Source organism: Opisthorchis viverrini, assembly GCF_000715545.1.
Source record: "Opisthorchis viverrini unplaced genomic scaffold opera_v5_11, whole genome shotgun sequence".
Taxonomy (NCBI): domain Eukaryota; kingdom Metazoa; phylum Platyhelminthes; class Trematoda; order Opisthorchiida; family Opisthorchiidae; genus Opisthorchis; species Opisthorchis viverrini.
In genome coordinates this window covers 927,057-941,405 of record NW_008751667.1, presented here as the reverse complement: position 1 = coordinate 941,405, position 14,349 = coordinate 927,057, and the positions used below count along the sequence as shown (strand labels likewise).

At 43.4% G+C, this 14,349-nt stretch overlaps 1 protein-coding gene across 1 annotated transcript in view; it reads left to right on the top strand.

Moving 5' to 3' along the window:
- Positions 1-7,415: 7,415 nt before the first annotated feature.
- The window catches only part of T265_01042 (hypothetical protein), a gene marked incomplete at both ends in the record, with an annotated part of 8,365 nt that continues 1,431 nt past the window's right edge, over positions 7,416-14,349 (top strand). The window contains 4 exons of the mRNA XM_009164985.1: positions 7,416-7,508; positions 11,432-11,551; positions 12,265-12,456; positions 12,495-12,686. Of these exons, the coding sequence (XP_009163249.1) occupies positions 7,416-7,508; positions 11,432-11,551; positions 12,265-12,456; positions 12,495-12,686 (597 nt within the window). The remainder of the gene's footprint in view (positions 7,509-11,431; positions 11,552-12,264; positions 12,457-12,494; positions 12,687-14,349) is intronic.

Genomic DNA, 14,349 nt, shown 5'->3' with positions numbered 1-14,349 from the left:
ATGATAGAAATTAGAACATCATTCAAAAGCAGACGCTTTATGCTTTTTTCGGATCAGAACTACGTACTTTTGGTGGAAAGAGTTATCATACGAAATTTTTTGGCGCATTTCTCGTCCTTACGGAAACGAAATTTCAGAAAAACCTGCTTATGAACAGCTATTAGTAAGTAGTGTTATCTTAGAAGGTTGGATATTTTCTTCAGAAGTTAACAAACTGGACGCCGGAAGAAGCTGGACGAAACATAAGAAAACTAGGGTGTTTGTGGTGATTGGTATATACCTTTGGTGTAAAAGATTGATGGGTTTCAACCATTTAAACCTGTCAAAAAACTTGTTCCTCCAGCTGTGTCGTCATGAGGGGCTTACATACAGCACCACTCGTTGGGGAACCACCCGTGTTCAAACATTCTCCTAAAAAGGGAACTTCCAAAGTGCGGCCACCGCCGCTCCATTGGATGTGCAGCCCTTAAGAAGACAAACCAAACTCCGTAAGTTTCTTCCGTTCAGTTAACCGAAATTGTTCAGCTGAGAGACCTGTAGAAAAGTTCACACTTAAAGAAAACGAGTGATTTCAAGAAATACACTCATTTGCAAACTAATTTTGCTTTACGAGTAGAACATAAGGTTGACGGAAACTCGGGGACTGCGCCTACCTGATGAGCCCGAAGTGGAAGGGCGAAACAGGTCGTGGGCTGTCGAAGCGTTTTCAGCAACCTTATGAGTAGTGCATCACGAATATACATGTGTTGCCATATCTCGAATATCGTAGCAACTGAAACATGAAGCGGCCTGGTGCAGCACATTCAGTTGCCTGGAAACATCAAAAACGAGAGATTCAGCTGGATTCCAGGTGAGTTTCCCGCAAAACCAAATTAGTTTGTAAATGAGTGTATATTCACTTATTTCGTGCAATTTGGTTTCAAGTAGAACATAGGGTCGACGGAAATCGGGGACTGTGCCAACCTGATGATCCCGAAGTGGAGGGGCGAAACTGGTCGTGGGCCGTCGACGAATTTTCAGCAACCTTATGAGTAGTACATCACGAGGAACGAGTGATTCTTCGGGAAAATACACATATTTGATACGTCCCCAAGGACTGCCAAATTGCTACGCATATTTGGTCGAGAAAAAATCTTTTATTTTGTATGCTCCATGCCCCTTCAGTCACGGCCGAGTTTTTGGCTACGGGAAGGATGCCTAGATTAACAGAACATATCACGTGTTACTCAATGTTTTCTAGTTATTCTTTTTGCTATAAACCGGACAAACTGAAGTCACAAAGGATTATCTGTTCCCGTAACATCTGCTGCTACAGGGGGTTTCTCGCTCGCGCTTACATACCAATTGCTCTCAGCTGCAAAGATGACGGAGTGGAGAAACGACAATCTTTTTCAAAATTTATTAGGCTGAGATTTATGCGTGCACGACGCCGGTTCAATGTTTTCACCGGTTCTCTTGATGCTCGAGTTATTCATTAAACTATTTGTGAAATATTATGTAATGTACTACTCACAAGTTGTTGAAAAATTCGTCAACAGCCCACGACCGGTTTCACCCTTCCACTTCGGGCTCATCAGGTAGGCGCAGTCTCCGGGTTTCCGTCAACCTTATGTTCTACTTGAAACCAAATAGCACGAAATTAGCGAATATACACCCATTTGCAAACTAATTTGGTTCTGCGAGAGACTCATCTGGAGCCCAGTTGAATCTCTCGGTTTTGAGTTTCTCAGGCAACTGAATGTGCTGCACCAGGCCACCTCATGTTTCAGTCGTTACGATATTTATATGTGTATTGTGTTGCTGAAAATTCGTCGACAGCCCACGACCGGTTTTGTGAAATTTGTGAAATACACTTATTTGCCCGCCCTTTTAGTTCGAATGGGAGAGATACATCTGTAACTCTCAACAGAATATCTGGTCTATGGTATTCTTCCTCTGAGTGTGCTGGGCAAAAACCGCCTCGGCTTTTTAGTTGTCGCGGTGTTCACTAACTATATCGCCTTGTACTTGACTGAAGGAGGGTACTTACCACAGCTGACCACTTCACGAAACTGAACCAAACTAGTGCCTCGTCTTAGAGGATGTTCATGGGGCCCCACTCTTAAGCAAAAAAGCTAATGGCGTGGGTGATTTTGTCACCCAAAATAGAAAAAACACTGCTTTATGACAAGACTAGAATAATTCCTGGTAGGTTAGGAACCTTTTGTTAAAAACTGGGATGAGTTCACCAATTCATCTTCGAGTAAAAAAATTACAGGAATAAGCACTTTACTAAGAAAGGATATAGCTGTTACACAGTGCTCCAAGGCAGTTCAGCACTGATCAACTTCACTTGCTGGATAAAATCTAAACTGAAGGTCAGTTGAACGCTTGAGAGGCTGATTAACTTCGGTGCATGATAAAACGATGTCAATCTAGAAATCTGGAGGTATCCGACATGATGTGAAAAGTTAAAACTCCGATCATCAGTTTTAGACTACATTAGTTGTGATACAGACGAAAAGCCTGCAAAATTACTCATTCGACTCCCCCAGTGGGTGAGTAATATTCCCCTCGAGATACAGGGGATTTTGTGTAGGATAAATTGCGTACGAGATTACTCCATCTGAAAAGTCAAATGTAAGGTGCCTGTTAGACAAGAGTTACCTTGACCATACACAGCAATAGTCAGATATGAGAGAATCAGGGCTGTCTCTATGGGAGAGACAATAAACAAAGGGAAACAGCCTGTCTCCAACGGAGGATGTCCGCTCTTTAGAATAAATGACCGAATATCTATGGTGTCTTCATGTAGCCCTGGGAGTTAGCAACAGGAAAGCTTGTAAATATACTCGCAAAGTTATCTTTTTCGGGAGATACTCTTCAGCACAGACCGGCACTCAGAACGGGACATATTCACGTGAGCCATGGATGCTGAAATTGGCTTATCTGCACTCGTAGCCCAACTTCGTGAAGCTGAGTGGGGAGGCCTGACACCAGACGTAATTAATATGTGGGCTGGCTGAATCCCAAATTTTTTGGGAGTCTGGCTTGTCTCAAATGAAACTGTTCAGCAGTAAATAGGCTTTGAAATTTAATTCAGAGCTCCAAGAAGGGCGAAATCGGTCGTGGTATGTTGACGAATTTTCAGCAACATTATGAGTAGTGCATTACAAATGTATACATGTATCGTGATATCTCGAATATCGTGGCCACTGAAACATGAATCGGCCTGGTGTAGCACATTCAATTGCCTGAAAACATCACAAACGGAAGATTCAGCTGGGTTCCAGGTGAGCCTCTCGAAAAACCAAATTAGTTTGCAAATCAGTGTATTTCGCAAATTTCGTGCAACTTGGTTTCAAGTAGAACCTAAGGTCGACGGAAAATCGGGGACGGAGCCCACCTGATGAGCCCGAAGTGGAAGGGAGAAACCGTTCGTGGACTGTCGACGAATTTGCAGCAACTTTATGAGTAGTGCATTACAAACTACTTTAGACCTCTTCAGTAGTTCTACCTTGGGCGATACAGATCACCGCCAAAACATCCATTTGCAATGACTAGAATATTATCTTGTCTCTCTTTTATCACAGAGTGAGTCCTAATTTAGCGACCCCGTCTTCTAGAGAAAGCAATTTCTGCTCCATTTGTACCATTCAGACCGAAGAGTCATATGCTGTTGTAAAGGAGGACAGACAAGTCATTGCTCATCATTTGGTATAAAGAACTCAACATTTGCATGGGATCCAGACGGTAACGTTGTAATCAGAGTGAACTAAAACTCAGTGTGTTTCTCTACTTAAACGACACACTTAGCTTAAAAATTAGTGTGAAACAGACCTACATTTGATGAAAAGCCATCCTCTGATCAAGGATGAAACGTTTTCTTCATCGCGAGCAAGGTTCTCTCCTTTGAGTTGCCTTGCATGGGTGCTCACTCCTGAAACAGAACCTGAAATAACACACCTGGCCAGGAGTGTTTCTTCGTGAGAGATGTCCTTCTCTCAACAGTGTGCTTCGAGTCATTAAGTAACGAATGGTTACTTGCACCAACCTGAGGTATTTTAGCCTAAGTGTTTGGGATTCTGATTCATTCCAGTGAAAAGACGAAATTGTTGTCCATTTCGACGATATTCACGTCGGCTGAGTGCACATCGAATCCGTCTCTGACACGGATTTAGATAAGCTGGTGAAGTAAACCTAAGAACAACATCAAGACGGATTTCGCTGATGATACCGAATGCACCGAAAGCAGACGAATGTTCCACCGTGAAAAAGAAACTGCCACTGAATTTCACAAAGTAGTATGAGACGTCTACTACGTTCGGTTCTAACCTGAAGTAGTTCTCGAGACGAGATTGCGAGATGGCTCAGTGGTTAGGGCGCGAATTTACTGACCGGAAAGTCCGTGGTTCGAACCCGACCTCCGCCTCTCGACTTCCCGTGGCTAGGCTTGGGCAACCTGGCAGTATCCCAGGCCTCGTGCTCCTTTCGGGTGGCCAGGCGGTTAGGCACCGAAAGGGTGCTACAGTCGACCGATTTTTCAAACTTTTTCTCTCTCAAAACGAAGAGTCAAGCTTTTATAATTCTTTCTATCAAAGCTACAAACATGTATTGTTATGCTTTTTTGTGCCGCACCGTGAAAATGCAAACTCTGCCAAACTTCCTAATTTCCGTTCTCAGTCGCGTGGGAATTTTTTGGAAATATTGAGACAAGGGGTAGTCAACCGGACTGGTGTTCGCCGTGCGCACATCCTAGCTCTCACACGTGACCTATCTGATTGCTTCTCCTGCCAAGATAATGCCATGCATCCGTTCACCGCGTACGTTTCCTCTATGCACTGATGCCTTAAATGAGAAGGTTGGGTGGATTTGGGTGTGTGTAGCCTCGTCTCCTGGAAGCCGATCCTTCTTGTTCACGGCTTATTTGGAAGCCTTTGGTCATTCATTGCAAACTTCAGTTATGAATCTTTTCGGCTAACACTGACCCGTTTGACAATTCAATGATATTCTCTGTCCCACGAGTATTTCTAACATTGTATTAGCAGCAGTTGATGTTCCCATTTCTGACTGGTTTTTACTTCTGAGTCAGCTACCTGATAGCTGTTGATACCGAGTTTATTCCAAGACTCAGCTGTGCCGTCTTGCACTGAAAGCCATGAATTTGCACTTTTGTTGGTTAGTGAACCCACTTCTTAGAATGTAAGACCTCTGTAATCAAAATTTGGTCGGAAAAGGTCAAGTTCAGCAGAAACGTACTCTAAAGGTCCGCCTAATTTGAGTTGGTAAGAATGACGTCACCGAAGGTAATGAAAAGAAGGCGAACTTGTGTCAAACCAGACATTCAACCCTTAACGAAAAGTCATGGCATTTTGCCTTACTAGTCGAAGGTCGAAGCATTTTACTTTAGCAGTTACTGCTTACCGCCAAGAATCTGTTGGAATCCAAGGCGCGTGTTAACTGAACTAATTAGGACTGCATTCAGACTGGCTGCATGCACTCGGATTTGGTTACATCCAGATCGGGGGGTTGCGAAATTCCCCGTTATCAGTCTGTTAGTGCTGAGTAAACTTCAAAACTTTCTTTGTTTTTGTTACTATGCTTGAAATACGGAGAAGGTGGTGCGTTTTGTTCTTACGCCTCAGTCATTTGGAAAAATTTTTGGGAAAAAAACTACAATCGGCAAATGTTTTACAAGATTCGAACACGTGACCCTTTCACCGGTGAGTATCAATGATGAAACTCTAAGGAAACAAGCAGAGATTGGAATTTACATAATAAACTACCAACTCAAGACGGTGTCCATAGTTCATTTCATTGACTGATACTTGTAATTTATGAGTTATTGCTCGCTCTCTTCCGCCCACCATCACATCCTTTGTCTCTTAGCACACGAAATTTAAATACGTATTACTTAAAGTCCAAGTGAGTAGGTGCGAACCGTAGAAAACCAAAAAGGGTACCGTGATAAATGTACTCGAAAGTTAGACCAAGGATAGCTTTGGTTGAAATACCAAACCCCGTATGTTCTGAGAATCTATAACTAGCGACGAACCTCTAATCTAATAACACTCCTTAAAATGTGTCCCTCTCTGAAACGATCATGATATTTTGCAAATCGATTGCATTATGTGAGTTACATTCCTGGAAAAATAAAAACCGAAATTTCGAGAACTACACTCATTTGCAAATCAATTTGGTTTTCTCGAGAGACTCAACTGAATCTCTTGTTTATCCTATTCTACAACTGAATGTGCTGCACATAGGCCGCTTCACGATTCAGTTGGCACGATATTCGAGGAATCGCAGTATATTTTCATGAAGAAAACTACTCACAAGTTTTCTGAAAACCCTTCGTCAGCCCACAACCGGTTTCACCCTTCTTGGGGCTCATCAGATAGGCGCAGTCCCCAAGTTTTTACTCGGATGCTGAATCGAGGAGATCCACTTGGACCCAAATTGGAAATTATACTGAAAATATATTGCGACATCTCAAATATCGTACCGATTGAATCATGAGGCGGCCTGTGAGCAGCACATTCAGTTGTAGAATAACATAACCGAGAGATTCAGTTGAGTCTTTCGTGAGAACCAAATTGATTTGCAACTGAGTGTAGTTCTCGAAAGCAGTCCAATTTGGGTTCAAGTAGAACATGAGGTTGCTGAAACTCGGCGACTGCGCCTAACTGATTAGCCCAAAGTGGAGGGGCGAAACCGATCGTGGGCTGGCAAAGAGTTTTAAGCAACCTTGTGAGTGATTTCCTTTATGAAAACTGGAATTTCATTCTGTAATTAAGTCCAATCTATGCCGAAAAGTCGAGAAGCACAGTCCCATCCTTTTTGCGAATCATCGACAGTGCGGATCTCACGAAACCCTAGCGAGTCTACAGCCCGAGACTTCCTGGTTAAGAGTTGAACACTTAACCGTTCGGCAGAGAGTGGTGGTGGTGATTACCCCGAAATGTTTTCGATCTTCCTTCACTCACAGGTGCCAGGTGACGTTGTTCACGTCGTGAATGATCTCTTAAGTGACACTTCTCAGATGACAGTTTCACTCATCTTGTGAAATTATACTTTCAAAATCCTTATAGTCTGATGTCAGTGTGCAAAGTTTCTGTAATTTGCACTTCAAATTTCGTCCGGTAAGTGAAGCCTTCATGGGAGGCATTGTCGGTGCGCACCTCCCCCGAAACTCCAGGAAGTGGCAACAGGTTGGCCTTTTCGCGACAGAAGCCATTTTTACGGGCCCTACGACTGATTGGAAGGCCGTTAACTGAGCTTTAATGGTGATGAACAGTCAAACAGCACGGCTGTTTACTCTCAGTTCTAGCTCGGGGACTGAGGGCTGTACAAATAAAGTCACTACCTAATAAAATTTTTGTCGAATCATCTGGAAAGCCTTGAAATTTGCGATTCCTTGTGCCCAACTACCCTACATGAATATTGCAAACGATTTCGCGAACGCTACACACACGTACGCACATCTGCGGGAAGTCAGCCAGTGTCAATCTGCTTACCACGCTGTCCATGTATTTGAACGTCCGCGGCGGTTAACAAAACGTAGCCCTGAATAGCGGATACGGTAAAGCCAGTGTGTGTACAGTGATGTGCAGTTTTGATCTTCCTTGTTGCATGAAAGGCACCACCATTTAATGGGACCAAGGCGGGAAGTTTGATTATACCAAATGTCAGAGATGGAAGGAGAAGGCATTCGTTTGTTTTTGTTCATCCGCCACGCTGCATGCAGTAGTTGGGGGGTCCCACCTCATCAAGCGACGAACAGTGCCAGGTGGACGTACTTCTGTCTACAAATGCCACATAGACTTTTATCGACTGGGTGCCACGACCCTGACACACAAGGAGTACCAAGATACTCTCCTCAAAAACCGCCTGATTTCATTGTAGCAAAAGTTTGGGGGAACAATTTGAGGCATGAGCTTACCGACCTTCGTCAGCCGATCAGCTTGCTGGCTGCGGCTTGAGCAGCATGTCAGGTGACAGACCAGCCACTGTATCACAACAGTGCATCTTGGAACTATACTCGTGAGTCGACTGGACTGCTGGTCAGCCAATAAAAAACCAACTGCTGTTCCTACGGCAGTTATGAGACACGCATCTCCGGTCAGCTTTCAAAACATGGGGTAATTTGTTTTGGGGAATGACGTATTTGTATAAATCCCAGCTAGGCTTCCCTGTCGCGCACGAAATTCCTTTAAAAACAGTGTTGGCTGTAGGAGCGAAGATTGCGTCATGACTGGTCTAACAGGCGACTTCCAAAGACGAACCACTTAAGCCTCCGTGTCAGACGAAAATATGCGATGGCGAAATGCAAATGCAGTCATGTCACAAGTTGGCAAATCCTAGTCAACCTTTTTCGTAGTTTAGACCCTCGTTTTTCAAGATACCAATTCTAGTTTGAACAGATCACAAACCTCGAGAAATACACTCATTTGCAAATCGATTTGGTTTTCACGAGAGACTCAACTGAATCTCTCGTTTAGGATATTCTACAACTGAATGGGCTGTCGAAGAGTTTCGAACAAACTTGTGAGTAGTTTCCTCATGAAAATTTCTACTTGAACTCAAATTGGACTGTTTCGAGAAATGCACTCATTTGCAAATCAATTAGGTTTTCACGGGAGACTCAACTGAACCTCTCGTTTATGAGTCTCTCGTTGAGTCTTTCGTGAAAAAAAATGGATATGCAAATGAGTGTATTTCTCGAAAGTAGTCCAATTTGGGTTCAAGTAGAACATGTGGTTGACGGAAACTCGGGGATTGCGCCTACCTGATGAGTCCGAAGTGGAAGGGCGAAACTGGTCGTGGGCTGTGGAAGAGTTTTCAGCAACCTTGTGAGTAGTTCCCTTCATGAAAAAAGATCACAAACCTCTTTATTGGTTACTTAAATTTGCGAAACCAGAAAGTCAAGTAGCGTGTGTGATACTGGGTTGGAAAACGCTTACCCCCAAGGAAGTGGCGTGGGTACGCTGACGCCAAACGTGGTTAAAATCCTCTGCACGCGGCATAAACTACCGGATGGTTCAAAAATGATTTCTAGAATCCAGAGGAATGTGGTTTTTGAAATTCGTCGGCTGAACCTAGCAGCGTACGGTGACAAATCAACTCTAGTCTTATCACCAATCGTACGAGGTTCATGAGATTACTCTGGATCGTGATGCAGCGCACGCAGTGGCTTCGTGGATAGTCATATGACCCACAGTCTGGTCTTTTCCAACTAAAGGTTTGTGATCACCTAGATCCAATTCTAAGTGAAGCGTTGTAACCTTTTTCTGACTGGAAGCTCAAGCGATTGAAGTTTATTGCAGCGGGTTTAGAGGAAACCATTGGTTGGTCAGGTAGCGTAGATGGTGGTCGTTGGCTTGTTCGCTGAGCTGGGCAATTTGATTGCAAAAGTTTCATCACCAATCAAGGTGACATCATCAGTACGTTGTTAGGGATGTTAGGTGGTGCGTAGCGACGGGTCGATGGTGGTTGTGCGTGTGTTGTAATATACGTACTGCTGGCCGGAGCTGGTCGTTGCGTATACTGCCACCAAACAGCGTTTTGTTTGCATAAAGGGAACTACTCACAAGGTTGCTGAGAACTCTTCGACAGCCCACGACCGGTTTCGCCCTTCCACTTCGGGCTCATCAGATAGGCGCAGTCTCGTTTTAATTCCCGTGTTTGTTTCTGGTTGCAATTAGAGAATCGAAGTCTCACCTATGAACCTGTACACGTAGATCAACAAACTGCTTATCATGTTTACAAACATCCAGGTAAACAGTTTGAAAATGTTTGCTTTCAAGGGGTTATATTTGTGGGTGATAAGATAACGACTCCCAAGCCTTCTGTTTGCTTTGGATAACACGGATCAACGACCCTGGATGACTTATTTTTATTATGGTTGGTGCTCCCCTGTCATATATATATATATATATATATATATAATATGTACGATGTTTACGACCACCACAGAGATAAGTCGACCGACATCCCTGTATTGACGCATCACTTATATCCGCCACCGCCTCTCATAGGAACCTATCCACTCCCACACCGCCCCAGACCATCGTGTAGAAAAGTTTGGCAGCGTCTCTATAGAGGAAAATGTTGGTAGCTCAGGTAGCGTAGATGGTGTTCGTTGGCTTGTTCGCTAAGCTGAGCAACTTGATTGCAAACGTTTCACCACCAATCGAGATGACATCATCAGTGCGCTATTTGGGAGCGTAGTAGTGCGTAGCGGTGGGCTGCTGAAAATTCGCCGCAACCTTATGAGTAGTGCATTACAAAGATATACATGTATTGCGATATCTCGAATATCGTAGCGACTGATACATAAGGCGGCCCGCGCAGTACATTGCCTGGAAAGGAAACATCACACATGAGAGATTCAGCTGGGTTCCAGGTGAGTCTCCCAAAAAACCAAATTAGTTTGCAGATGAGTGTACTTCGCTATACTATGAGCCATTCTGACAACTTATGACAAAGAGTCCGATGGGAGAGGTTAGGCGGGAACACAGATTCCGCAGGAGTAACGTTTAGTCACCTGACTGGCTTGAGTTGAACACGCCGACGAAAATCTTATCAATGACAGGCCGACTTTAATTCAGTCGGTTACTTGGGGCCGAACGAAAATGAAACCGTGTGCGGTACATTGTGGAAAAATTCGATAAACAGTGTCAAGACGTGAGTTGCATGACCCTAAGAACGTACGAGGGCTAAGAGAAATGGCGAAGCTTTCTCGACACACTATTTGGGATAAACGAGAAAAAAACGAGAATAAACGTGAAAATTCAATTGAGTCTCCTGTGATCATCATCAACACTATCTGTTGTAAGAACCGCATACTCGTCGTACAGTTGTTGTAGCTGCCACAGACCCGTTCCGTGAAAACCGAAGTGATCCGCAAATGAGTGTGTTTCTCGAAAACAGTCCAATTTGTGTTCCAGTAGAACATAAGGTTGACGGGAACTCGGAGGCTGTGCCTACCTGATGAGCCACAAGAAAGGCGAAACCGGTCGTGGGCTGTGGAACAGTTTTCAGCAACTTTGTGAGTAGTTTCCTGTATGCGGCAGGAAGTCGTTTGATTGCAGTAGGAAGAGAAAACCAAAGAATCGCACGTTAAACTGAAATGCAGAACAACAAGCACACTAAGAAACAAAGGTGGATGATATGAATTTTTTTATGCTTGGATTTAGTTGAAATGTCAACCAGACTATGTGTCGTTCAGAAGAAGCTGTATTATCGATGTAATATACTCATAAGGTTGCTGAAAATCCATCGACAGCCCACGACCGGTTTCGCCTTACAATTTGGGCTAATAAGGTAGGCACAGTACCTGGGTTCCCGTCAACCTTATGCTCTACTTGAAACCAAATTGCACAAAATTAGCAACCTTATGAGTAATACATTACAAAGATATACATGCATCGCGATATCTCGACTATCGTAGCGACTGAAACATGAGGCGGCCTGGTACAGCACATTCAGTTGCCTGAGAACATCACAAACGAGAGATTCATTTGGGTTCCAGATGAGTCCCTCGAAAAACCAAATTAGTTTGCAATTGAGTGTATATTCGCTGTTTTATCGATCTTTTGACCAATGCTTTACACAATAGCACGTTTGTGCCTTTGATTGCTGATTCAAACAAGAGAGGAATTGGCCCTTTTGAGTACATTTATTTGAGAAATATTGCAAATAGATGCACTACTGTCACTTCTCTCCTAAAGCCAGATTAATCTGCAAGTCGGTTTGTGAATCTTCTGTTTTTTTAACACTCTGTTCACACATTCATACATTCAGTTATTGAGCTTTCACGGGCCGAATGATTTCATTGCTGATGAAGAAAAACACATGGCCGCCCAGTTCTCTCTGTTCATACGGACGTCATCTGGTGCAATCGGTTAAACTGGCATTCACATTTGGACAATCCACCGGGGAATTACGCAATTTAGTCACGCTTTTTCCCGTTCAATTTAGGCTAAACTATTATTATTTATCCCGAAAACCAAAATAACCGGGCATATTTTTCTTTGTTGTTCGATTTGAGTAAGTAATACGTCCGATTACCCGGGGAAAAAACAAGAAGTCTTTGCCCTTCTGCTTTCTGTCAGGTTATTCCCTCATCAGCAAAGGGAACACTCTGCATGGCCTGGATAAACGGTTCAGGTTTGAGTTAAAACCTTCTAGCCATAAAATTTAAAACGTTTGACATGGGGTAGTAGTAGTCATTGGTGAAAGGTGTATTGTTTGTCTGTATTCTTTGCATTCTTTTTGTGACAGCGTACTTCCGCTGAAAGGAAGAAGGCCTTCGCTGCGGAGATGTTTATTAGAGAAACGCCAACTGAACGGTTACAGACTATTGGAGCGGTACTCTCATTGGCATCTTGCTTACAAAGGCGGAATATCCATCTTCTCCTTGAACGCGTCTTCCTTCCTGGATATTCACTGACTGTTACTAAAATGCAAGCAAATGTGACTCCAAAAATTCCGCAATAGATCTCACTTTTCAGGTGAGGCAAAGCGGATTTACGAGAAAACATACTGCTCGCATGCTCCCATCAGTAGTATCCACCGTTACACCACCAGAGTTAAAATCGATTGTCACTTACTTCTATGTCAATATGATTCTCATGACAGGACAAACTGTTGTCGATTCCGACAGACACCCTGCCAGCACGGATAGTTCAGAACCAGATTGTACAGTGCTGGGTTTCTTGAGGTCATGAAACCCAAGCTGAGAAGTTGAAAAAAGGACACCCTTTAAACGTGCTGCGTTGACGTGACCCTTTCGGAACAATTTTGTGTTTGTGACTTTCGAATTGAGTGTGCCTTGTGAAAATATTCTATGATGTCTCGAATATCGTACAAAGTAAAACAAGAGGTGGCCTTTGCGCAGCACATTCGTTTGTAGAATATCAGTTGAGTCTCTCGTGAAAACCAAATTGATTGCAAGTGAGTTTATTTCTCGAGAACAGTTCAGTTTGGGTTCAAGTAGAGTATACGTTTGACGGAAACTCGGGGACTACGCCTATCTGATGAGCCCGAAGTGGAATGGCGAAACCGGTCGCGGGCTATCGACGAATCTTCAGCAACTTTGTGAGTAGTTTCCTTTATGAAAACCTACTGTGATATCTCGAACAGCGTGCCAACTCAATCATGAGACGGCCTGTGTGCAGCACATTCAGTTGTAGAATATCATGAACGAGCGATTCAGTTGAGTCTCTCGTGAAAACCAAATTGATTTACAATGAGTGTATTTCTCGGGAATAGTTCAATTTGGGTTCAAGTAGAGCATACGTTTGACGGAAACTCGGGGACTGCGCCTATCTGATGAGCCCGAAGAAGGGCGAAACCTTTCGTAGGCGACCGAAGAGATTTTAGCAACTTTGTGAGTAGTTTCCCTTATGGAAATTGAGGGTTTCCCATTTGAATGGCCACCGTGGCCATGCCGTTGCTTGATGTGCACAGTGAATCAACCAACATGTATTGGTCTTTTGTTGTCCAGTCTCCACTTTGCCTGCACACTGCTGAATCGATACTGTCGGCAATTGAGTGTGTAGAGGGGATATGTTACAAAGTGGGCAATTGACACCGTCACCATTTGGAAGCAATTTTTGGTGAACATGATTGTGGAACTGAGAAATCTTGCCATCTTGTTGAAAAACACTTAATCGCTTCATTGCAGAAATATCAGACGAACAGATGAACGCAAGGATGTATTTTTATCCTCGTGTGGATGTAAAACATCCAATAGGAGAAATACACGTGCGTCGTCCACCTTTTGCGAGTGACTTTACACACAATTTATGTTTTTGGGACCGCGACGCAATCCACAATTGCCCATTCATTACGCACAATTTCTTGATGAACCGAGAGGCGTTTCTGTGTGTATCGACTGACCTTGTATGTTTGTAACCATCATGATCGTTCGCTACGTAACTTGGACATCATTGGGTGAACCATATGGAAGTTTTCCCCTAGTCCCCCACTCTCAAGTCGGTTTCTATTGTTTCCAAGCCTTCAGTTCTGATAGTCCTTGATCCCGGCGTTATTCTGAAGCCTCACTGCATCGTTCTATGTCCTCCACTGGTGTGAAGTGTTCCTTTTATACACCTATGTTTGAAGCTCGATAGCAACGGCCTCTTCCAACAGGTCAGTCACACTCATACTACGGCGACACAGATAGATAGATAGATAGATAGATAGAGAGATAGATAGATAGATAGATAGAATGATAGATATGTTGTTAGATATATAGTTGGATAGATAGATAAATAGATATACATTTAGATGGATGGATAGTTAGATACATAGATAGATAGATAGATAGATAGAAAGATAGATAGATAGATAGATAGATAAACA